The sequence below is a fragment of the Cydia amplana genome, chromosome 4 (genome assembly GCF_948474715.1).
Source record: "Cydia amplana chromosome 4, ilCydAmpl1.1, whole genome shotgun sequence".
Taxonomy (NCBI): domain Eukaryota; kingdom Metazoa; phylum Arthropoda; class Insecta; order Lepidoptera; family Tortricidae; genus Cydia; species Cydia amplana.
In genome coordinates this window covers 11,218,512-11,244,917 of record NC_086072.1, presented here as the reverse complement: position 1 = coordinate 11,244,917, position 26,406 = coordinate 11,218,512, and the positions used below count along the sequence as shown (strand labels likewise).

At 40.6% G+C, this 26,406-nt stretch overlaps 2 protein-coding genes and 1 non-coding gene across 3 annotated transcripts; 2 read left to right on the top strand and 1 right to left on the bottom strand.

The window, feature by feature from the left end:
- Positions 1-730: 730 nt before the first annotated feature.
- Positions 731-15,718, top strand: LOC134647518 (trafficking protein particle complex subunit 8-like; the record flags this gene model as incomplete). The annotated part of the gene is made up of 12 exons (XM_063501869.1): positions 731-1,009; positions 1,139-1,300; positions 1,906-2,194; positions 2,365-2,509; positions 2,577-2,658; positions 2,837-2,934; positions 3,122-3,310; positions 3,392-3,492; positions 3,914-4,162; positions 13,913-14,195; positions 15,066-15,254; positions 15,539-15,718. Coding segments are annotated over exons 1-12 (2,124 nt in total), but the record flags the coding sequence as incomplete, so codon positions are not given.
- A 22-nt stretch (positions 15,719-15,740) lies between these two features.
- On the top strand, positions 15,741-26,098 carry LOC134647517 (trafficking protein particle complex subunit 8-like). The gene is made up of 8 exons (XM_063501868.1): positions 15,741-15,885; positions 17,159-17,291; positions 18,803-19,082; positions 19,250-19,388; positions 20,458-20,665; positions 21,611-21,846; positions 22,237-23,021; positions 25,849-26,098. Exons 1-8 carry the CDS (start codon positions 15,796-15,798, stop codon positions 26,096-26,098), a joined length of 2,121 nt encoding a protein of 706 aa, XP_063357938.1. The 5' UTR covers positions 15,741-15,795.
- Positions 18,527-18,598, bottom strand: Trnat-cgu (transfer RNA threonine (anticodon CGU)). The gene has a single exon. It is a non-coding gene; the product is annotated as a tRNA-Thr (tRNA).
- Positions 26,099-26,406: the final 308 nt, after the last annotated feature.

Here is a 26,406-nt window from a genome sequence, read left to right as displayed (position 1 = left end):
ATTACCCCAATATTTGGTAATATTGGGGTAATTTTTACCTATATGGTATCCCCGGGTTTGTGACGTCATCTATGTCTATCCCTTACGGGGGCACGCGGTAGGCCACATCTATAGAAATACTACCATCTATGTCTTGATGTGGTTTTTCAATGCACATCAAAATGACATCAAAGGACGCGAACTACTTAGTACCTATAATCGACCGATTGGATTTGATCAGAAAAGAAATGACGTCAATTTCCTATTCAATCACCAATTTTAGATTTATGGTGATATTTGAGCGCTTAAAGCCCCCGAACGCGAATACTAGTCCGTACCTCCATATATTATGATTTTATCGCTAATGTCGGTCATAAGTAATCGGCGAGCCAAATTGAAGTTTGCGTCCGCATCACTTGATCGGGATTGGCGAAAAATTGTTCCCGCCTGGACTGGCCTTTATAATCGAATGTAAAACCGTAACAGACTACGCATCAAGGTCGCGGTGCGGTGCGGTAGTCTGTTACGGTACAGTATAGTTTTCGTGGTTCTTACTGACTGAATAATTGGTTTGACCAACTATATAATAGGTAGAGGAAAGGCTCTAATAAATGATGGTTTTCGAACGCTCCTTCAATTGTCAATATTGACGTGTGTGATGACTGTGATGTGACAGTATGTCATTTGTTGATGGGTGTCTGCTGCTGCCTGTTTTCTTCTCGTTGAGAATGTTGAGTGTGAATGTGAAATCACTGAAATCAGTTTAATATTTTAGTATCTCGTAGTATTGTGTTTCCTTTCAGAGGAAAGCAGAATCGAGAAACCTGTGTGAAACTTATAAGATGAAACTCTCGTAGATAATTGAAAACAAATATGGCTAGATCGGGAAAAACTGCGCAAGAATTTATTCAAAGCTCCTTTTCGCCTATCATTGCAGTACTATGCAGTCCAAAAGTAGAACATGTTATTTCAAAAAACAATTTATCTTTTACGGAGCTGTTACAGCCGTTCACAAGTATGGACTGGGAAGGTAGGAGTACTTTTAAATTGTAATAAAAATCCGTTTTGTTGGGTGTGTCTTGATTTGGGGTTCGTATTTCTTTTTTTTTCTTAGCCCGTTATAGTTTAGTATTTCTAATTAAACTTAATTTCATCATAGGTCAGATTCGGGAGCCTGGTGGAAGTGTATGTATTGTTAAAAACTGGAAACTGATAATAAGGGATGTTCATTGGAAACCCCTGCCACCCACTGAAGCAAGGAAACAATTGAACAATGCAGTCTTGCACAACTACACTGAGAACACCGTTTTGCTAGAGCTAGGTAAGGTTAATAAACTCACAGCTTCATTATGGATTCTTAGGAGAACATCATGTTTGGTTTTAACCTTGTTTTTATATTATAGCCTACTATAATAATAAGTTTTCACCAGTGATTGTCCCAATTTGTTAAAATGTAAGAACAATTTCAATTGGGTAGTAAGTTGGCTAGGATACAAGAACACAGTTTACAATTGAACCTTTTTTTGTTTAACTCCATATATTAATTTGTATTTTACAAATCTTGCAGCCTTGGTATACTTATGCAAGTTCTATGAGGTTTTGTGATGACAGAGACAAAATGTGCAGCCCCAATGACTCTTGAATACACATTCTCTATAAGTATAAGTAATAGATTAGGATTCAAAGACATGTACATCCAAAATTGCATAGACACATTATGAATGGAGTTCATTCATAAAGTGCCAATGCTTTTTTGCAGCTGACTGTACAGATGGCAAAAAAAAAACTTGTCATAAAAATGAAAATGGTTACAGAAACTAGTTACATTAGGTCATTACTCCAGCCAACATAAATTACTGCTGGAGAAAGGTAAAGAAAAAAAAAACATTTTTTTTTTCAAATCAAATAAGTTATTAATATTTCCAGATGGCAGAAAATTTGATGTTCCTCAATCAACACCTTGGTTTGATGCTTGGAGAGAGACTTATCTTGAGGTGCAGTTCCCGTCTGACCATGAGTACACCAACCACTTCCTCTCTTGCATCATTGTGGGCACAACCCTCGATGATAATATCATTGACACATTCAACACCTTAAATCAGCAGTATGCACAGCTGCAAAACATTACACCACCGAAATTGCCAAAGTGGTTCAACAATGGTGTACTGAAGTCATATCTTTTGTTACATGATGTTTCTGCTGTAAGCAAAGACAAGTAAGATTTTATTTTTTTTATTCTTCATTTTTATAGAGGCTTCCATACACTCGTAGTGACGATGCCAGCCTCATAGGGGACAAGTAAGATGCTTAACTCATTTTACTATTCAAACAAATCTAAATAAAGCTTTCCATTTGTTCAACTAATACAAATTCTCATTATTTCAGGGCTGATGCTGCATTTGAGACCTTGAAACAAACCTTTGGCTCCAGCAACTGTTTTATGCTGTCAATTAACTCTAAAAGCACCTCAGATCCAAGTTTGCCAACAGATTACTGGGCTCAGTATATAAAACGATCTAATGATTCAACTGTATGTATCTGTGTTTTGATATATATCTTATTTAACAATTAACAATTAATTTGATAATTAATTTCAGAGTGAAATATTATCATCAGTATCAAACCTGCCAACAACACCCCCAGATCCTCAGCCTTTTCCTGTTGGAGCTGGCACATCAGGTAATTAATTTTTTGTAATTATTGTGTATTAAAGTCAATGACAACTGTGTTGGTAATTATTTTACCAAGCTGTAACACTATGTATGGGGTATACAAAAACTAAAAGTATGTATGTTTATACTAATTTCCAACAAGTGCAAAATATCAACAAATTATAGGTTTATGGTTTTCTTTCCAGATGATGGTACTGTACCCAATCAAAATGTTCCACCAGAAGGTTTACATCCACTGACTACTTCTGAGAGTGATGTTTATGATAACGCTAACAGCTTACAGGTGAGACTAGTGATGAGTGTGATGACCAAGTTACATATTAATTTAACACACTTTTATACTTTTCTTGGGATTTCAAAATGTTAAAAGGGTAGTGAAACCATGCAATAATCTAATTTTGAAATTCCAAGTGGTGTGGTTCATTCACATATTTAACTATTTGTCAAATAATGCATGAATATTCTTTTAGACTCACTCATTCTCAGGCAGCTCAGAGAGTATGAATGTCAGTGTAAAACCACTAGATTACTCCACTGAAGTCCATGGACTTGCTCTCAATGGCAATGATATTGATTCCATCAAGAAATTTCTTCAAGAGTATGCTGGCAAAGCACTGCTTCCATATTTAGAAAAACAAATATCGCAGCTATCTGAATTGGTATGTACAATGGCTGTTGTTATTTATTGGTATTGGGTGGGTTACTTTCAATGAATTGTAACTATATAAAGTGATTTTCAGGTTGCAAATAGAAAAGGTGTTAGTAGATCACTACTGTCTGCAACCAAAAGATGGTTTGGTACAGGAAAGGGTGGGAATACAACTGGCAACAATACTGTAATGTGAGTAATATTCATTTATTTAATTTAAATAAATAATAATTTATTAAAGGATTTAAGGAGAAGTTATAAAAAAATAAAGCAGTTAGGTTTATCACAAAAACAGTAATAAAAAGTCGTTAAAACTATCTTGACAGTCCAATGGATCATCAACTTTATCTCTATGTACAATAGAACACAAGTCCAATAATATATAGAGGGCCGCCCCGGGTATAAAAAAAGTCAGTTCAAAGATTCTCCTAATGTTAATATGCTAGCTAGCACTATACTTACCCAATACAACATTTGGCCTCATTTACTTCACCGTGACGGCCCTAAGAAAGATTAATTGCCATTACGCACACAACATTAGCTCCTGGCTTGCTCTTAAGACTTTTAAGAGTAGTAATTTTCCGTTCGCTGACTTTGCATTGTTGAATTTCAGCTATTCCAGCGATTGCCCGGAGCTCCAATTACGTCGTCTAGGCGACCTCTGGTTCCTATTAGGGCAATGGCAGCGCGCCTTCGACACGTACCACACGGCCAAGCGCGAGTTCTACGCCGACAGCGCGTGGCTGTGCTACGCCGGGGCCTTGGAGATGGCCGCGGTCAGTGCGTTCATGGCGGGAGACGCTAATAAGAAAACGCATGGCTATATGGAGGAGAGTATCGTGACTTATTTGAATACCTGCAGGTAACTAATGTTTGCGTTAAGTATCTAATTTGCCTACTAATAGACAGAGCGAAGCGTATGTCTCTGTTTCAGCTTGGGTAAAAATGCTTTTGTTTGTCCGGATGTTCTCTCTATAGGTCGCATTTCTGAACTGATTCTCGTGAAATTTGGTAAGCATCGATAATTATATATATACTTAGATTGTTAGTCGACTCAGTTTTTATTTTTATTCCAAAACGATGGAGTCATATGTAGGTCTTCGCGAATCCTACAGCTTACAGAGCCACTAGTTTTATACAATGCCTATACTATCTCATCTGTTTCAAAAATAATGAATACGCGTGACACAATCAGTTAACAGCCTTCCGTTAGCTACGTGTGCGAAAGTAGCGTCCGTCCGGCAGCAACAGTGAACCTGCAGGCGTATTATGGATGGTTTTTATCCAGTGGGCTTAGCACGGTAGCAGTTATCACGCAATATGGTATAAAATATGTGAATAAAACGTTAGTTACCGACGATTTTATCATGCATACTATGGTAGCAGACGATATATGGAGTTATCCACATTTGACAGCGGTAGATGACAGAAGACAATTTGCATAACATGGGGGTTGGATAATTTGACATATTATCCCATTTTGACAGTTCAACTTAGTTAATTTTATCTAAGTGCTTCTTAGGTGACGATAAGCCTTGTCGTGAAAGCAAAACTAGTGAATAAACCTATTACAAATACAAATTACAGGTAAATATCCGTTTTTCTATGATTATATTGAGAGTTATTAGTTACAATGTTCCGCTTTATATAATATAGTCAATATTTTATTTGCAGGGAAGTCAAATTTTATTATTCCTACTCGCGGCTGCTGTTGAAGAAACAAAGCGTCGAAAAATCTCGTGCATAGCTTTAAGAAACGCTTGGAACCCGTTTGATATGCCAGACGAAGAGTTTCGGCATATTTACAGAGTGTAAGGAGTGTGCAGTGCATTTATGTGCCGAACTTAACGCAGAGTCTCAAAACGGTGATGGATTACCAAAACACCTTAAAGGTAAAGCTTAATAAAATTGTAGTGTTTCTTTAAAGTTAATATGTATTCCATGTAAGACAGGCGTCTCAATGACAATGCTACTAAACTCTTAAATACTATCTCATATTATAATTGTAAAAATTAGTATGTTAAGATATTCTGTTGCACAATCTTATACTTACTAACAGAGGTTACTTATTTAAGCCACTTTTTACCTCAACATTCATATCCTAACCTAAAGGGGAAAGTCTACTTACCTAGGTACAAATATTACATCTATGTTCTTATTTGTTTTAGGTTTTAACAGTATTAGCTGTAATACTGGTAGCTGATGGCAACTACCAACGCGGGACTAGTCAAGATGATGGCTTGTCCATTGGCCAGACTACTGTAAGTCAATACCTTTCTCGAGCAACTTGCACACAGAAGGTAAGTTCTCTTGAGCACTGAATTAAGTACTTACTAGACATAAAAAACTGTGACGTTCCACTAGGCGTGTCTTAGTAACTTTTTTGAATAAGTATGAGTGTGGCTGTATTGTGCAATGAGATAGGTAACTATTGTTTGATAGTTATGTTAAGTAGTTACTGGGTCTAGGATACATACTGTTATTCTTCATATTCAATTATTCATTATGTGAAAAAAACTGACAATCACAATATAAATTCCTGAAAATCTACCATGTGTAATTTTAAGTGAAATTGTATATTGTGAGATAAATAAATCATATCATATCATATCATAATCTGGGAATGCATTTAAGGTTTAACTAAGGCATCCAGTTCTAGTTCTAATGTGCTGCATTGTTGACAAACATACTTAGTCATATTTTTATTCAAAAAAAATAATACATGCCTATTGCTTGATGACTAGCGGAATGCGCAGCAAGCAGCAACCTCGAGTCTAGGACAAAACTTAACTTTCATATTTTTGGTGTGCATCAGTAAGCGTTCATATTGCTCTTCACGAGACTCCAATGGATAATACATATATATAAAAACTAGCGGATAATATATATAAAAACCAATGGATATTATTCCCCGAAATGGTCGTTCCCGTCGATTAGTTACTAGTAGCTATATTTTGGGTGCAAATAGCCTGCACTCATGTGAAAATATTTCATTCATAGCTGCCACATGAACCTGTTGTTACTTATTTCCTTATTTTTCTTCCAGAAAACTTCTCGTGGATACAGGGGGAAATTAAGGAAGGCGCTCCCCGAGGACTTCCTAAGCATCATGCACAAAACCGGCTGTTGTTAAGAGCCCATCAACCTGCACACTAGCGCCACTGCTAAGTAATCGTGATTATTTCAATTTAACGAAATATATTTAAAAAAGGGGGCCGCTACGCATTGTATCTTGTATTAAAGTACCTTTTGAATACTCGTACATCAAACTAGTTTCTATGTTGCTGGATTCGTCAATCTATGCGTCCAAGTTAAAACGGCCGTTTTTGTTTTGAGTTTATAGATTGACGAATTCAGCAACATAGAAACTAGTTTGATATATTCACAAGGTACTTTAATACAAGATACAGTACGTAGCGGCCCCCCTTTTTTAAATATCTTTCGTTAAATTGAAATAATCATGATTATTTAGCAGTGGCGCTAGTGTGCACGTTGATGGGCTCTTGAGAATGTGCGCGTGCGAGCCAGCTTAATAAATACTTATTTCGCCTATAACCAACTATGTTTTACTATCACACAAATACCTACCTAATCTATTTACCTATTTTTCTATGGTCAATCTTCATACAAAACAGCATTCCCCGCATGTAGGTGTCGCTTATTCTTATTTTTCATTTTAGCGTACAAAATCTGTCACTGTTACTACTTATAGCTTCTAAATGTATTTAATCCGACTTTCATATATATACACTATAGTATAATTAAAGCATTTTAAGCACGTTCTTATTTAAAGACGCATCTAGTTAGTCTGTGGCGGCATAGAGAAAAAAATACATAGAGTGCTCACTCCATACATCAGTTTCAGTACCAAAAAGACTATTAGCATCTAGCATCGAGTAGCGGAACTATCAGTACTGCTACTTGACAATAGATGTAGCACCGACAGGAAAGTCTTATGCTGTTGAGATAAGACTTTCCGGTCGGTGCGACATCTACTGTCAAGTAGCAGTACTGATAGTTCCGCTACTCGATGCTAGATGTAGACACTGAAATTAATAGTCTGCTGATGTATGGAGTGAGCACTCTTGTCTTACTATATTTCTCTATGGTGGCGGTCAAAAGGTTAAATAAGAATATTCCTAAATGCTCTATTATGCTATAAGTCTACCTAGTTTAGTAACTATAACTACGGTCAGACAGAGTTTAATACTCTAATAATTAATGTTAAATTTTAAAAAACTATGTTAAATCCATTAACAACAATGTCAATATTCTCGCGGCGTTGGCACTGTTGTCAGTCTTCTATGTTTACTAGGTAAGTTAAGAGCCCGTCAACGTGCACACTAGCGCCACTGCTAAATAATCGTGATAATTTAAATTTAACGAAAGATGATCGGAACTTGTATCTTTAAAAAAAAATAAAGCAGTTGTATTATACTCATAAGATGACTGCTAGCAGTCATCTTATGAGCCTATAGACAAAGCATTCAAATGACATTGCTTTAGATATCACTGTCAGTCATTTAATTGACACATTTAAGTGCTGGAGTAGAAAAACTAGTTTTATGTTGCTGGATTCGCCGATCTATGAACTTAAAACAAAAACGGCCGTTTTAACTTTGGACGCATAGATTGAAGAATCCAGAAACATAAAAACTAGTTTGATGTATTCAAGAGGTACTTAAATGTGACGGAATCTATGAAAAGGGACCTTATTGTCGATGGCGCTTACGTCATTATTAAAGATGCTCCGATATAAATATAATGCCGCGCGATGTAAGCGCCATCGACAATAAGGTCCCTTTTCATAGATAATGCCCCAAATACAAAATACAGTACGTAGCGGCCCCCTTTTTTAAATACCTGACGTTAATTTGAAATAATCACGATTATTTAGCAGTGGCGCTAGTGTGCACGTTGATGGGCTCTTAACAATATCGGCTCTGTGCTGCTGGAGAGAATATTATAAATGGGTAAATAACACAACTATTGCCAAAAAGATAAACCAAGTTTATTTTCACATTAAATTATGGTATACAAACAAATCATTAATTGTCGTCCCCGGTGCGAAAGTGCCCATGATGCTAGCAACTTTTCAACGCTGGATTACTATGGGCAGCTTTTGCACCAGGAACGGCTCGGAGCGAGGGCCGTAATGTATAGGTATACATAGTAATGACCTGAAAAGGGAAAAAGTGTTTTGGTCTCAGACACACTCAGAGTACTCAGACAACGATATAACCGGAGAGTTAGCCACGGAAATAGGTACTTATGCAATTTATAGCGCAACGTAATCCCTCTAGTTAGTGGGCCATACTATCATTATTAATTAATCCAGCATGGCAGCAGTTCAGCGGTGGGTGTGTGAGTGGATGGGCAACAAAGGGGTTGTAAAATGATATCATAGCTAATTATATATTTAATTCAAATATAACAATGCCAGGCGTTTTATTTGGGGGAATAGTAGTGTCAGGTGATGAAAGTACACAAACCACTTGAGCGCCTGCAGGAAGACCATGAGCAAATTCCACCTGACTCACAATTGCTTCACGCATAGTTGTATATGTCTTCTACTTTTTCTTAACACATACCTAGGCGTAATCGAACAGAGTAGTACTATTATTTATTCTGTGACAGAGTACAAAAAGTACGATTGCGAAAAGTACGAGTGGATTATATATATTAAGCTCTTAGACTAATATATATAATATACAAATACTTAAATACATAGAAAACATCCATGACTCGGGAACAAATATCTGTGCTCATCACACAAATTAATGCCCTTACCGGGATTCGAACCAGGACCGCGGCTTCACAGACAGGGTGACTACCCATTAGACCAGACCGGTCGTCAAAACATATATATGTACTTACATAAGAGAATTTGGGACGTTAGCCGCGTACCCTGCCTCGTTTCCAGCCTTGGCCACCGGTGGACTTGATCACTTTATCTTTAGTGTATGACATATATTTCAATTTATAAGAACTGAAACAAACTACTAATGATGTCGCGGGGTAAACTATAAAAATACTAACGCGTTGGCCACATTGCGCGACTGGCTCCGGCTAAGGCAGGGAAGGCTAGATGGGAACGAAAGGTCCGATCGCTGTGTCTCGCTACAACCTATGGTTGTCGCCTTAGCCGAAGCCAGTCGAGCAATGTCATGGCCAAGCCGTAAGGCTAAAGGCTTCGTCACACAGGCGCGTTTTCCGGGCGGGGCGTTAGCGGGGCGCGCCGCTTTTACATATAAAACGCTCACGCCCCGCCCGGGAAACGCGCCTGTGTGACGGAAACTTAAGCGTATGCTGAGACGCAGGCGACGTAGGTCACGCAGCGCAGCACAGAGCGATTTTTGTAAAGTATAGAACGTCCTTTAGGTACGCACACTCCAGAGTAAGGACGTTCCATACTTTACAAAATCTGCTCTGTGCTGCGCTGCATGAACTGCGTCGCCTGCGTCTCATAATACGCTTAGCCTAGTGGCATTATTCATAAAAGTGTTACTGCCCTGAATTAGCTATGAATCGTTTGTCTTTATCTGTCATTTTGACTTAGATAAAGATAAGATAAAAGATAGTTTATTCAAGTAGGCATAATTACAATGCGCTTATGAACGTCAAATAAAGCTAGGTAGACCGGCTCCCTTATGTATTTGAAAGAAAGGGATAAAAAATTATTTAACTAAATCAGGTCCGTAAAGTTTTATGAATAAGGTGGTAAGTACATATCTTGTCAAATAAAAATGATATTTTTGATAAAAGTTTTTATTGCCGACTATAAAGGCCCCTGTACACAATGGGCCATCGCCGGCCAAACCAAGGGACGCAGCCATGCGGTAGAATGAGATAGCAATATCACTTGCTCCCTCTAACGCATAAATGCGTCCCCCAGAATGGCGCATTGTGTACTGGGGCCTTAACAGGCAATTAATACCTACTCATAAAAACAATTTCTAAGAAACCCAAACACAAATTAGGTTGCTTTATATATATCAAAGAGTTTCTTTGCCCACATCCTGCGTCCATCATCAGATATTCGGTGGTACCATAATATTGCGTTATCAGTTATCACCCAACTTAAATAATGTATATTAAGTTTTAGCTCAATCGAATAGAGACGTGGGGTCTAATTTATCTTGTAATATGTACTTGATACATACATTGCAACTTAAAGGTTTGTTAGAAAAAACCTTTTAAATACCACTGTAATAGTTTCACCTACATATGCTTAACAAATAAACACTTTTACTATTGACTTCGAAATGCATGGACGTGCCTGCTGAGAAGTGTGTTCCAGGCAGAAAGTCAGAACTTTTTTTTGGCGCACTCTCTCGTTCTATAGCTAAATATTATGACTATCCCTTTTCTAAATAAGTCATTAAATAATTGAGGCTGCAGATTTTAGTTAATTTCTATCGTGTCCTCGATAACTTGAGTGTCCTCCAATATGTTATGACTGAAACAGAAACAAATAGATTAGATGAGGTCATGATTCTATAGTGGCGCAGGCTAGTACAGAGGTTCATTTGCAAATTATAAGAAATTAATGTCATTTTTAGAAAGCTGTCGTTTTTAAGTCAGGGGGATTTTATAGTTTCATTGGTCCGATTTCGTTTCGACTGAAAATAAATTAAATTTTGTTCCAGTAACTATTAATCCGTTATTTAAAGCATTTTTGTTATTATTATTTTATTAAAGAGTACCTATTATGTATTAAAGTGTAGTCTATGCCACCTGCGGCATAAAAACATACCAATGAACATCTTATTCAACAATATTTGTCTCAGTAGTTAAGCTTTTATGCTAGGGTAATACACGACACAAACATACCCACACACATACATACATACCTACATACATAGGCTGCTAAAATCATAATTCTTCCCATTGTCACGTATACAATCAAACCACTTAGGGTATTGCAAATGAAAACATTTAAAATAAGAGAACCTACTTAAATCTTTCAATTAAACTGCTGGCAATACACACTAGGCTATGCCTGCGCAGTTTAGCATGTACACTGTACAGTTCAACTGCACAGGTAAAGCCGGTTTGGAAACTGCAGTCGAATGCCTTTTTACCTGTGCAGTTAGACTGTACGTAAAAATTAAATATTAATAATATTTTATCCTTATGTCTTAGATTCATGGCACAAAGTGTGGTGGTGTTTTTCTTTTGTCAATACACTTGAATTCTTACATACAAAACCAGCTTCTACAATATTCAGACAGGGTAAAAAAACAATTTTGAAAGTGAGGTCTACGGGTTCCAAAGTTTTTAATTGTTGTTACAATCATTATGACCTTTTTCTGCAGTGTGAAAAAAATGTCAATTGGTATTTTAGTAGTGTATCTTTCAATGTTGTTAACTCTAGTTTACCAAAAACAAGTATAACAAACTAGAACTTTCTAGTTAGGTAATTAATCTACAGTTGGATCAACTTTTACAACATCCATTGTTGCCATGACAACTTCATGCAATTATAGTAGTCATAGAACAGTTTTTAACAAACTTTTGTCACTTAGTAGAACATAGTCATAGTAGAAGATCAGTGTCAATAGTTTTAAATGGCACAATAAACTCTTCATGGTTTTAGTTTAAGAAAGGTGTACTTACATCTCCAATCCTTGATTCTTCTGGATCCATTTTAGACAAGCCAGTTCTCCCGGTAATTGGTTGAGTTACCGCTCACTGCTAGCGGAGCCTGGGTTATAGGTTATAGGTTATAGGTATTCGCGGGCTTGGTTTCCGCAACTCGACGTCATATTATTGCGCCTATTTTGCGTGATGGGTTGGCGGCCTATTCCTGCCAACCCAGCTCTACCAGGAAGCCTAGCAGACCCTTGACGTTGCCGACGACTTCTGGGAGCGACCCCGGTGAGCCGAGGTGTTGTGCCCGGTATTCTGCCACCCCTGGGCATTCGAGAATGACGTGGGCGGCTGTCTCCTCTGCCTCCATGCACGCCCTGCAGAGGGGGCTATCTGTAACACGTAGGGTTAGTAGGTGTTTGTTAAATGAGGCGTGGCCGGTTATGGCCCCAGCTATAAGCCGGAGCTGTGGTCTCTTCAGCTGTCGCAGCCTCCGTGACAGATTGGGGTTGAGTGTCGGGAGGGCTTCCTTCGCCTGCCTGCAGGTGGAGCCTGGGTTGCTGCCACATTGATTTTTCTAACTTTGCAGCTCAATTAACGACAAGTCTGACAATAAAAATAGAATTTATAGATAATTGACACATTTAACAGCTAAATTGTATTCAGTGATGACTTGATGACCCTACCTGCAACGGTAGTTAGAAACTGGATTTGGGCTAATATCAACAAGATAAACAACAAACATTAACACATTAACTGCCAGCGACTCACTAGGGGAGTTCACTGTTCGTAGGCGCTTTTTGCTACATACGGTTTTTCCCGTGTTATCGGCTACACTCGTAGCGCGTAGCTCGCGCTGGCACTGAATGTTTTAAGTAATGCTAAGTTATGGATGTTTCTTGTATCCATACTACAAACTTTGCTTAGTTTGAGATGAGGTTGATCTGTATTAATTATTAGCATAGTACTTACCGACTTCCATGCCTGCTGCCACTGATGCCACTGATCTGTACGGATCGTGCTCTCATAGAACTTGTATGCAGCACTGCACTTATCTCTGGCTTCCGAGAGGCTCATGGTCCTCCCTGTACTCCCTGTAGGCGAACAGGGGATGCTGAGTTATATATTTTGCTAGCATTTTCTTCTGCGTCAAAGAATCGACTGAAAAACATATTCATGACAAAATCAGTTATGATCAAACGAATTATAACTTTTTCTGTAAATAAATTATTGGTTTTTAGAGAAACTTACATTATGCGTGGCATTTTCTTTAGATTTCACAGCAAATCAGTATTTTTCTTCAACTTGGTTTGTATTCTGATATTTTCACTGATCACGCGCGTACGCGATGCTTGTCAATGTCAAATTATTGTCAATTGACTCAATTGTCAAACACGATTATCCGTGCATGTTATAATGTAGGTCAATTTGTATAAAGCTGTCACTCATTTAAACACTTTTCAATTTGGAAGTGTAGTAATAAAATTGACTATTCATGTTCAAACTATGTCCGACACACGTCCGACATATGAATAAGGGCAGCCATTGAATAGATTTTTCATAAGCTCTACGCATAGACAGTCGTGGTCACTATCGTATGATAGTCGATAACTTTATTCAATATCGACGTGGTAGGCTTATCGTAGCTCGGGGCCATGCTCAGCGATATGACAAATTTACCAATAACGTTAGAAGACAACGTATCATACCACGTGCAATATGATACGCCCGTGCTAAGCCCGCAGCACGTGATAAAATAACTGTCACTTTTTAACACCGCGGGATAGAAAGTGACGGACACCGTTTTATCACGCTGTCGCTGTCACGTAGACAAGAACGACCATCATATCCGTACTGGGTGGCAATGACGATATATTAGTTATATAATTACTTAACATTTTCCCCACGAAAAGGGCAATCCCGATAGTCACTTTTCCCTCGTCGCACACTGCCTTAGGAAACCAGACTGGAATGGAAAATTCGTGACATTCATATGATTTATAACTTTGATGGCTTCTAGGATGGTGCAGTACGCGGTGCGAGCTACACTGCTATCGGTCCTCTGCCTCGGCAGCGCCGGCCTGCACGGCGAGGCCGCTAAACAGCTGATCCGCATGACGTCAGAGGACAGCGACCTCCGCAGCGCCATGCTACTCGAACAAGCATCGCTTTGCTTCCTCTCTGGACCCGGGTCGAAGGCTATGTGTAGGAAATACGCCTTCCACATGGTGCTGGCTGGACACAGGTTTTCCAAGGCGGGGCAGAAGAAACACGCGTACAGGTGCTACAACCAGGCCTATCAGGTCAGTGGATATCTCTCAGTTTTGCTAAAGATGTTTCAGGATAGCGATCTCCGCGGCGGTGTTTCTGGATCGATACTCCAGAGGCCGTGAGTTCAAGTCTCACACAAGACAGTAATTTTTCCAGCTTAATTTGAGATTTTATCCTGTACTTGTAGTGTAAGAAGATATTACTTGCCAAATTTCATAGTTTTAGGTCAACGGGAAGTATGTACCCTATGAATTTTGATTCACTTGAGGGTGTCAAAATATACGTTTTTTGCGGCGTAAACGGTCGTATCTTTTTTTGTTAAGTTTGTTGATTTTTTGACAGCTTAAAGGGACTGTAGACCTCAGTATATGGTTGTAATTTCAACTCGATAACTCCACACGTTCCCGAGATAAATAAAGGGTCTTGACAGACAGACAGACGGACGACAACAAAGTGACCCTATAAGGGTTCCGTGTTTTAGGGTTCCGTACCCAAAGGGTAAAAACGGGACCCTATTACTAAGACTCCGCTGTCCGTCCGTCCGTCCGTCTGTCACCAGGCTGTATCTCGCGAACCGTGATAGCTAGACAGTTGAAATTTTCACAGATGATGTATTTCTGTTGCCGCTATAACAACAAATACTAAAAACAGAATAAAATAAAGATTTAAGTGGGGCTCCCATACAACAAACGTGATTTTTGACCGAAGTTAAGCAACGTCGGGCGGGGTCAGTACTTGGATGGGTGACCGTTTTTTTGCTTGTTTTGCTCTATTTTTTGTTGATGGTGCGGAACCCTCCGTGCGCGAGTCCGACTCGCACTTGGCCGGTTTTTTTTTCCTTTTAAGGTACGGAACCCTAAAAATATCCGGAATGTGTTTTGTATTGTGTGTTCGCTTTACAGGTGTACCGCGACAGCGGCTGGCGGCTCTCAACGGACCACGTGCAGTTCGCGCTGGGCCGGCTGGCGGGCGCGCTGCGGCTCACGCGCGACGCGGTGCGCTGGCTCGGCGCGCCGCTGGCCCCCGCCGCGCGGCACCAGCCCGCCGCGCAGCAGGACGCCTTCCTGCGCGAGTACATGCTGCAGCACCAGGTACACCCAGGCCTGTGGAACTTTCCGCGCGACCTCGGATTTATACCTACAAATCTCGTCCCGCCGGCGGTACAAAAGCCACTAGCCGGGAAGTTGGTTGCTACACGCGCTCACGCACGCACGTCATGCAAAATTGTATGGCATTGTCATCGACGACATCGTAAAAAAATCGCTGGTACGACTATCTGCATCTGACATTTTCTGGCTATTCTTTTTATCTATTTTGATGTATATGTAAATGAGTTCTAGAACCGTATAGATTCTCACATACTACTTGTTTACAGCAATGGGTAGACAGCGAGGAGGAGTTCAAGGAGCACCTGCCAGTGGTCCCGCTGCCGCTGCTGGAGAGCGAGGCCACGATGGTGCTGTGCGTGGGCCCCGCGCCGCTGTCCTCGCCCGGCCGCGTGCCCGCCACCTCGCTCGCCGCGCACCACACGCCGGACCGCCAGGTGAGGGCTACGCGACCCAATAGTTTGGTGAATAGTTCAAGGAGCACCTGCCAGTGGTCCCGCTGCCGCTGCTGGAGAGCGAGGCCACGATGGTGCTGTGCGTGGGCCCCGCGCCGCTGTCCTCGCCCGGCCGCGTGCCCGCCACCTCGCTCGCCGCGCACCACACGCCGGACCGCCAGGTGAGGGCTACGCGACCCAATAGTTTGGTGAATAGGCTACATGACTAATTTTCATTTATGGTATCAATCGATCGGGTTTGTTTTTAGGATCAAATGTCTATATGGGACCCAGTAACACAAAAGTCAGAAATTGTAGTCAAAGGCCGACAGTCGCACTTCACTCGCGAAACGCCCTATACAAAACGACCAGGGGCCGTGACGTCATCGCCCATCTTGTAGTATGGACAAAACAAGAAAATTGCGTTTTTGTCGGTGATATATTGCGTTTATGTATATAGTTGCCATACAATATTTTTTTGGGTGAAATGTAAGGAATCGAATGGTAGGTACCCTTACTTTTATCGTTTTTGTGAGTTAAAAAAAACTTAAATATTGAAACTTTCAGGTCCTGTATTTTTGTAATTTTTCAATATTTTAGTTTAATATCCACATTATTGTGATAAATTGCTCGTTTGCTATCTATTTTACTAGATTTTGTTACAAAATTCAACATGTGTCATCATCCCTATTACGCCCTGACCCAGTTTTTTGCTGGCATTTATTCACTGGGACATGCATAAATAGATCTTTTATACATATGAACTTATATATTCAGATACCTATACATATTTACAATGCCTATACAATGCAATAATAAAATATCATAAAAGTGATTTTGTTTTGACACAACCTTCAGGCAAAATAAACACTTGTTGCAAATTATCTTGCCCCAAGCAAAATAAACTATCTTTTAGTTTTTTACGCACCCAAGATGCCCTTACCCTTTTCAGGCAGCTCTCAAAGACCTTACTACTTAAATTATACGCTAAATAATATTTGTTGTAGACAAAAGACCTGGCTGTCTAACACAATGAGGCACGCGACTTTATACGGAGTATACATTTTTTTCTTAACACGTTGCCTGTGTACCTAGGAACCAGAAATTGAGTCCTTACGTGCAACGTGTTTTTTGTCAAAAGGTTCATAGCCAGTATGTGCATGCAAATAAAAAAGACCTAGCCCACACGTGTAAATTTTGGCAATGCTTTAAGTTTATATGGGGTCGTGCATCATTAGTGGTGTATGCACGTATCATATGTACCCTAAAATGCTACACATACGAGTATGATGCATGCACAGGAAACGTGTTAATTTACTTCTGCCTGCCCTTATGTATCAGAAGGCAGTCATCTGCAGAGATATCTGACCCCCTGCATACAAACATCAGACTTCTCAGCAGCTGTACACATATAATCGTGTTATCCATAATGGACGTACCCGTTACTCTCGCCAGGAACAACACACGTGGCTTAAGCTCGAGGAGATGCTGCTCCAAGTAGTGTACGGCAGCGTGCCGATGATCTTCAAACCCACCGTCGACCTGTACACCAACAAAACCGACGTGAACCCGTTTGTTCCGCAAGGAGGTTTGTATACTATGTACTTATTCGCTTTATTCATATTAATATCACAGAATAAATAATAGTACTAGGTACAGAAGACTCACTCTCTAACAAAACGCGTCTGTTACGATCAGCACAGATATGGCCGCTAGGTGGCGACAGCGCCACGCGCGGCTTACGGCTTTCCCCAAAATTGGGGCGGAACGGATGTACTTTTAGCGACCTGTAGCAAAGCGACGAAATCGCGGAGTGAGCCACGCCTGTTAATATGTGAAATCTAACAATTCGTTGATAATCCTTTGTTTCCGTCCGACATTTTACAATTTGTGTTTGTTAGAAAAAGTCAAAATGTAACAGAGATACTTATGCTAAGCGTTATGAATATTAGAAGGGTATATCACTGGTACATATTATATATTAGTAATTTCATTATTTTCTAAACCTAGACGCGAACAGAAGAGCGAGACAACGAGGTGTAATAGGTTGCGTTCACTATGGATGTGTTCTCACAGTAACAATATCATGCTTGTGTCACAAGCTGTAAGAGACAAGTGGCGCATAGCAACGTGCGTCCTCACACCGACCGTCGACTTCATTTCACTCAAACAAAACAAAACTGACTTTGAACAAGATCGTTCCGCAATGTATAGTGCGTCAAGCAAATCTTGTCAGTAGCAATGTACTGCAAATTAAAGTAGGGTAACACCATGTAACACTTAAAGAGCAGAATTGCGCTAAGAAAAGCAGCAATGTACATCGAACCAAAATGTATTTATTTTTCCTCCCTTCATACGTCAGTTCGAGTGAAAATTTGAGGTTATGATAATTATCATAACCTCAAATTTTAGTAATGTTTACCGTCAACGAGCATGATTGTACATTGTAGGCACCTTAGCTTTGCTTGAGGTCATGCATAATCTTGGTATTTAATGGTGACAGCAGAAATTTCTCTTGAAATAGAAACGATTCAGAATGTAAACAATAAGATGATGGCTGTCATTCACGATCCACATTCCACAGATAACACACAGATGACACGCGATTTTGGAATTATTCGAACACAGTGTTGCTAACCCGCGATTTTTCAAATTTGTCGCCTTTTACTACTGACAAGATTTGGTTGATCCAGTATAGTTGTTATATTGACTGTATACCGTCAATTCTAAAAACCCTCTGAATCATTTGTAATTGTAATTGGATTGTTATCATAAACTGAAATTGATATCACACACTAAAGAAAAAGTGACCAAATCCACTGGTGGCCAAGTCGGGAGTCGAACCCGTGTCTTCAGCTTACGCGGCTAACGTCCTGACCACTAGACCACCCGGCCACGTCAGTATCCGTCCCAAATTCTCTGGTGTGTGCTATATTTGAAAGGCTAGGCGCCTTTGACCAACTCTAAGGGCGAGCAGAGTGCGCTTGCACATCCTATACGAATCCGTTACAGGATTAAAGTACACATAAGATAATTTGATTTATTTCCTAGTTGGAGGAGTCTAATCAATCAATTAATTTTCTTCATATATATTTACAGAGCCAATACAAATATCAATCACTCTTCGAAACCCGCTGAAAATAGTCATTATTCTGAAAGACGTCGAGCTTTTATGGCAATTCGTTTCGGAAAGCGATGACTCCAAACAGGTTGTGAACAATGAGCCCATGGTGGCGTCTGGCAGCTCTCTGGAAAGCAGCGCCATCCGCGGGCAGAAGATCAAATCCGTGGTGTTGGAGGGAGAGAGCAGCAAGATGTTGACCTTCAGTCTGACTCCCTTGCGCATGGGGCGGCTGTGTGTGCAGGGTGTGGCGTATAAGTGAGTTCTTACATATGAATTGCTACAATTTTCTTAGAGAAATTCTCAATTTGATATGCTATTGATCTTTGCATAAATACTAAGATTATCTAGTTAATTTAATGCAAATATTATCTGACGAACCAAATATAATATATATATAATATATTATTATGGAATATTTCCAGGTTGATTAATGCTGGCGAAGGAGGCAATGAAAATGCAACTGGTTCGGTTATAGCGGGAAAACTGAATTTATTATCGGGAATCAATGCTTCTGATAAACGCTTGCAAATCACTGTGATTCCGCCCGCTCCGTGTTTACAGGTATTGTCGTTGACACAGCGAGCTATTTGTGAGTCTTATAATCTTATTGCAGTTATTGCAACGGTATGAGGTTATTGATTGGTCTTAGTATAACGATAAAAGGCTCGTGTTGCTCGCTAAGCTTAACAATCGTATGCGTTACATACCGTTGTGTTTAGTCAGTCGTGCAGTAGATATGAGGGTTGCGTGCATATCGTCTATGATAAGGGACCACTCGATTAATTTTATTTTTTACCAGAGACTATCAACGGTTTGGATGGTAAGGGTATTCCATTTTTGACCGCAGCTGCACTACTGGTACTGAACGCGTCGCTGTTACTGTCAATTTCCATAGTAAAATGAACGGTAGTGCAGCTGCGGTTGGAAATGGACTGTCACCTATTAACGTACGTATGTAAAATGCAGTCAACAAAGGGTGGTTCTGTTTATAAATTCGCGGACCACTTCAGGTGCTTACAGTGGTCTAAGCATAGAGGTACAATAGTATAGAGATGAAATGGTAGAGCCGAGAGATGATCGAACGAGTTGTTCTGATGGAACTTTTAGTAGGAGTAGCAGAGAAAGCATTACATTTATAACTGTTTGTCCTTGTCACAGTCTCACATATATACATATATGGAATATATACTAGAGTTAGACCAAGAAAAGTCTGCAACGGTTTTGATAGCACACGCAGTGCAAGTATTATTTTATGAAATTGACGTATTCGCTAGGTGCACGACTAGTGCTGCCCTCATTTTGGCGGACTTTTTACGTTAAATCTTATGGAGTAAAATTAGTTCAAGCGGCTGCCGCTAGTACTAATGGCGGACATTCCATAAGATTACCTGTGTTTGTGACGATCAGCGCCACTTCCCCCTCCACCGACTTCGCACCTTGCCAATAAATAACACTTGCAATGCGTATGCTATTAAAATCGTTGCAGACTTTTCTTGGTGTAACTCTAAATCTATGGGTCTAAGGACTCTAAGGTGTCGTCTGTCATGATAAACCATTATTGTTTGGCTGTGAAACGTGCCAATGTCACATTGTACTACGCCTTAGCTACTTGCCTATATTGTCGTGACAGATGACGTTCACGGAAAGCAGCGCGGATGTGATAAGCGGGGAGCTGCGCATCGTCGACGTGGAAATCCGGAACGTGGGTCCCGTGGACGCGGGGCCCGTACACTTCGCCGTGTCGCACCCCGATTGCGTGCAGATACTGACGCCCGACAACGAGGAGCTCTTCAAGCAACTATACGACGAGAAATATAAGCCGCCTACGGTGTATTCGGGTGAGTTTCCTAGGGCACGCTTGACCCACAGCATTTAGTGATTAAGTGAAGTATCCGAACGTAACGGGAGCTAAACTTCTTGTGGATACACTTAGTGCCAGTTGCACCATCCGCACTTGATAGACTGATTAACGTCACCCGGCGCGCCGCGGCGGTTTATTATGAAACATTCCATACAATAAAATTCAGCGAACTATTTAACGATACAAACAGTTTGGTGCAACCGACCCTTAAGTGAAGTATCTGAACGTAACGGGAGCTAAAGTTCCCGTGGATACACTTGTATGGAAAGTTTCATAGTAAACCGCCGCGGCGACGGTCCCCGAATGTAAATTTTGTTTATGTAAATTGAGACGTAACTGGCGAATAGTATCCGACCGAAACATGTTTTTTTGCCGAAACTGAAACCGAAGGTTCGGCTTTGACTCTAGTTTCGGCCGAAATCGAAACCGAAACTTTTGCAGATTTATTAAAATGGTTGAAAAAAATTCATTTAACCGCTTTGATACACATAATCTGACTGCGTCAACCGTCCAGTGGTGCCCTCATTGGGGAATTGTGTTTTCTTAAACACCAATCAATTTCTGTATACATAAATATTGTTTTCCTACTTGCTCCCCAACTTTTGGTCTTTGTCACATAGTTTAGTTTCATAGTACGAAGTACTATTTTGTATGTTTCGGCCCGACCGAAAGGTTCGGCCGTTTTTTGCCCGAAACCGAAACTACGGCCGAAACATGATTTTATGGCCGAAACCGAAACCGAATCTTCGGTCGGACACCACTGGCGAATGAGTCTACAGTACTATCTCTTCCAAATTTTAGTTTCATACATTTACCTACCTAAGCGAGATATAGTACCTATACCTAGCTGAAATTTTCTAAGGTAATTTAGTAGTAGGTACTATGTACAAGTGACATGAAATGTAATCTCGTTCGGTTTCAGACGAGCGGGCAGCGCGCTCGGGCGCATGGCGCGCGCTTGCGGCGCGGCACTCGGCGCGCCTGTGCGCGGGCGTGCCGCGCGGGGCGTGCGCGCGCGCGCGCCTCGTGCTGCGGCCGCGCGCGCGCGCGCCCGCGCTGGCGCTGCTCGCGCTGTACCGGCCCGAGCCCGAACCCAGCGCGCCGGCCGCGCCGCGCGCATACAGGCTGTTGCGCCACGTGTTCCGGTTCACGCCCAAGGTGAGGGTACCGGACTCGGAGGTCTTCCCGACTACGACGATTATTTACCTATTACATTTCTGTAAAAAAAAATCTCATCCCGGCTTTTATCGTCGATTCTACTTTTCGACCGAATCGCCCGCCCGACGCGTCCTATGTATCTCTTGTGTGTACCGATAGGTATAGGATCCCTTGAATCAAATAACGATCCGAATATCTCACGCATAATATATGAATGCTCACGATCTAAATAAACTGATGCGACGCTATTATTCTGAGAAAAATAATAAAGATGCGTACATTTTTTTTTATTGAGAAACCAGAGAAACAAACAGTCTTAGTAAACATATGAGCAACTTAGCTAATAGCTACAAATTGATTCCTTTATAGACCTATAGTTATTTATTGCAGGAAACGGTGGAAATATCAGTTACACCCCGGCGAAGCATAAAGACCGCTCCGGATAAGATTTTCGAAAACATGAATCTGGTCACCGAGATTAAGAATATCTGCGGAGAGAAAGATGATGACGTCAGTATTGAAGTTCTCGAAGCCTCCTTGCTCGGTAGGCGGTGGCGCCTTACCGGTATGATTGCGGCTGCCGGCAAATATCAAGTGTTGCGATCTCGCGAAAAGATGCACTTAGTTTTCCAAGCTAGCAGAATCTTTGATTTCCCGTCGGAGAGCAAAGTGGGGTGGTCGGGATTAAAGATTGCGACGGGACAACCCGACCCTGAAGACAATATAGCGGTCTCGCCGTATTCCCACTTTGTTACTGACTATGCCACTTCCATAGACAACATGGAAGCTAATGGAACGTCCGATACGAAAGCGGGATTGATACAATCCATGTTCGTGGTGAGATGGAAGGCTCATCACAGGACGAAAGGGACGACCGTGAATGGCCAGCATTACCTCTGGCTGGACGACTTTACCAGAGTCCTGTCCCGCGAGAGAGAAGTCGTGTCCCCCGACGCGCCGCTGCAGCTCGACGAATACGAGATCAAGTTAGACCCCCACGATACTAGAAAGAAAAATAAAGATAATGTCGTCGTCTTTAGAATGGAACACTCGAACCTAATCAGTCATAACTTCGAGAAGAATAAGCTGTGCCTGGTGCCCATAACTATCAACATTGTCAACTGTTATGAAGTCCCAGTGAACGTGTTTATTGACATGTCAAAGCAAACCAACAGGTAATGTACCTATATGTTTTATAGTTTTGTGAATGTGTTGTTTCTCGTAAAGAAATAAATAATTTCCTTGCAGTAGTCGTGAAATGCAATAGATGGACTCGTATTTTCGAGTCTCCCCCGACGAGTCGGCCCTCAAACGTACTCGTCCATCTATTGCTCACATTCTAGCCTCTTCAACAGCGTTACCATGTTGTATGTATAATGATCGTCGGATACAATCTTGAACTTCACTATCACATAGTATAAAACAAAGTCGCTTCCCGCCGTTAAATTTTTGTTGTTCTTATTGATAAGCATATTATAATGAATATAATGATTAATAAATATTAAACTGCTAGCTAGTTACACTTACTTATAGTGTTGTTTATGAGACCATTTGATGTTTATAGATAAAACTAAATCAACTATAAAATCAAAAACTCAAAATGAGTTCATCCGCAGAAGTGCTGTCCAGTCACTCCAGTCGTAGAACGTGTAGACATTCACTCACTCGCGCATATGACGGCAATACCTACAGCGTGCATGATAGGGACAATATCACAATAGATCATTGTATGGCGTATTTCTCCATCCATGCTCTGAGCTAAAGAGAACAACGACGGGCCATTATTGATTTCTTCCTGCTACGCGAAACTGGACCATCATTAATGTTTGTTTATGTTGTCTATTCTTATTGATAAGATAGGATATGTAGGTATGTATGTAAGTATGAGTGTATGTTGTGTATACTATGTTGTCAGGTTTATTGTATTCTTTATAAATTTTATAATTTAAATAGCTTTAGGGCGCTCATCGGTTTCCCTCGTTTTACAAAAATAAATATTACGACCACTTTATCAAAATCGTCAATGTCTCGAAAGTTGTACCTTTTACTACCTACAGAACTTTGTCAAATCGGTTGCTAAGTTTTATGAATAAGGCGTCGTCCATCCATACATATATTACATCACACAAAATTTCAATTTTTATTCACATACACATGCGAAAAGTTAATTCGAAACTCGTGTCGATTTAAAACACTCCCTTCGGTCGTGTTTCAATTTATCGCCACTCGTTGCGAATTTCCTACTTTTCACACTTGTATCGTAATCGTAATGTACTATTTCGATCAAGTGTGATTAAAAGTAAATAAAGATTCTTGTCACTTTAAGATATTTACTGATTTTAGGCATTTAATTGAATTAATACATTAGTTACATTATGTACCTAGGTACTGCTCGTTACATGCACATTTTTTGCCAACATGTTTATAAAACGAGCTGTGTTTACCTTACAAGGTCACTGATAAGCATGTCCGGCTCGATGTCTTTAAGTCTTTATAAAAAAAAACCGAAAGGCGCCGCGTGCGGAGTTGCGGACGCGGTGGCCGCTAACATCTTCCGGAAACAGCTTTATTTGGAGACCTAGCTGAACTTGTTGACCTTGGTCTGTTGACGTTAACATTTGAATCCTCGGTCGAGGTCATACGATTGATTTCATGCTATCATCACACGCATAACCAACCAAGGTTTACGATTGCGTCACTGATAGCTGTTAGTGAAATCTTCAATGAGCCTAAATATATGTATATTTGTTCTACAAGGTCGTAGGTATGTTGTGTTGTGAGAAAACACAATTAGCTTATTGGTTATGTACTATTGTTTGATTTTTTTTTATCTTTCTGTTTTTATTCGGTATACCGTACCTACTTTTCAACTTGGTTATTAATTAGACCTATACTTTGCCATAGCCTATTAATATGTTTCGTCCCCTTAACAATATTTTAATAACATACATTACATTAAAATGTCATTCAATAGAACTTGCTAACTATGTAAACAAACCGCCATACTAAAATTGACACTAAATGTCAATTTACTAGTAACTTTTGTTTACATTGTTAGCAAGTTCTATTGAATGACACTTTATATAACAATATCCGGGAGACCGAGCTTTGCTCGGAATACATATAAAATCTCAATAATGCGCGGTTTTCCAGAGATAAGACCTAGCTAGATCGATTTATGATCGATCGATTGTTAGCGCCGTTTCCGAGTTCCCCGAAATATATAAGTAAATAAATATATATATACAAAAATTGTTCGTTTCAAGGTATAAGATACAGAGGCTAGGTAAGGCTTTCATTATACATACTGGCGCAGCACCCGGTTGCGAGAACGATGTAAATACCTACTGCCTATTAGTTGTTTACCTTTTTATAATTTAAAAAGCTAATCCGATTGACATGAAATTGAATAGAATACGACGGATGGTAAAAATGTGAATTAAAGTGCATTAAACTAATCCATAATATTATAAATGCGAAAGTGTGTCTGTCTGTTACCTCTTCACGCTTAAACTGCTGAACCGATTTAGTTGAAATTTGGTATGGAGATAGTTTGAGTCCCGGGGAAGGACATAGTAGGGTACTTTTTTCTTTTTAAAACGGGGGTGGAAGTTTTTATGGGGAATCGTTAAAAAGCAGATTGGGTAAAAATAAGATTTACAGTACATATGGGGTTACTTTTCCGCACTAGTGCGTAAAATAGCACTTTTCGTGCGTATGTCGAAACTTTAAAGTACCATATGTACTGTAAAACGTTGTTCGATACACGTGCGAATAGGTAATTCGCAACTCGTGTCGATTTAAAATACTCCCTTCGGTCGTGTTTTAATTTATCGCCACTCGTTTGGAATTTCCTCTTTTCCGCACTTGTATCGAAAATAACTATTACTCGTCGCGGGCAAAAACTAGTTGTAAATAAACGAAGGTGTCTGGATCGGATGAAAGGTGTATGTGCGTGTGTGTGGCCTGTTGTCATCAAAGGGTCTGTGTATTTTGATGCAGGGAGGGCGGGCGGTCGCTGGGCTGGTGCGGCGCGCTGAGCGGCGCGGGGCCGGGCGAGCTGGGCGTGTCGCTGCGGCTGGAGCGCTGGGAGGCCCGCGCGGTGCGGCTGCGCGCGCTGTGCGCGGCGCCCGGCGCCTACGTCGTGGGCTCGGCCTTGGCCGTGTCGGCCACCACAGGCGACGCCGCGCTCACTCTAGCGCACGCGCCCGCGCCCGCCGACACCTCTCTGCTCGTCGTCCAAACTACGTAGAGCTCCGGCTTATTACTGCTCGATTGTTCATATTGTGTGCGAAGTTTTACGACTGTTTCGCAACGAGTTTGCTCACGATCCGCTTGCAAAATGTCGTAGGTAAACTTTATGCGAGAGAAAACGAGCGTATGTTAATAGTACCTGATTTATTTTGGTTCGGGCTCGTTTATTCCGTCGTATGTATTACTGACTTAACATTGTGATTGGTGTCGATTCTAGTGAATATGGGGCTTTTTATGACGATATTTAATATTTGGCTCGCTGTTGTGCTGGGTGAGTAGCTATATATATCATGTATCATGTACCTA

Excerpts from the sequence above, each read along its gene's own strand:
- LOC134647517 (XM_063501868.1), top strand. The coding sequence starts at position 15,796 with ATGGTGCTGTGCGTGGGCCCCGCGCCGCTGTCCTCGCCCGGCCGCGTG. Across the intron at positions 17,292-18,802 it reads CCCGTTTGTTCCGCAAGGAG|AGCCAATACAAATATCAATC; the intron begins GTTTGTATACTA and ends ATATATTTACAG. Across the intron at positions 19,083-19,249 it reads GTGCAGGGTGTGGCGTATAA|GTTGATTAATGCTGGCGAAG; the intron begins GTGAGTTCTTAC and ends GAATATTTCCAG.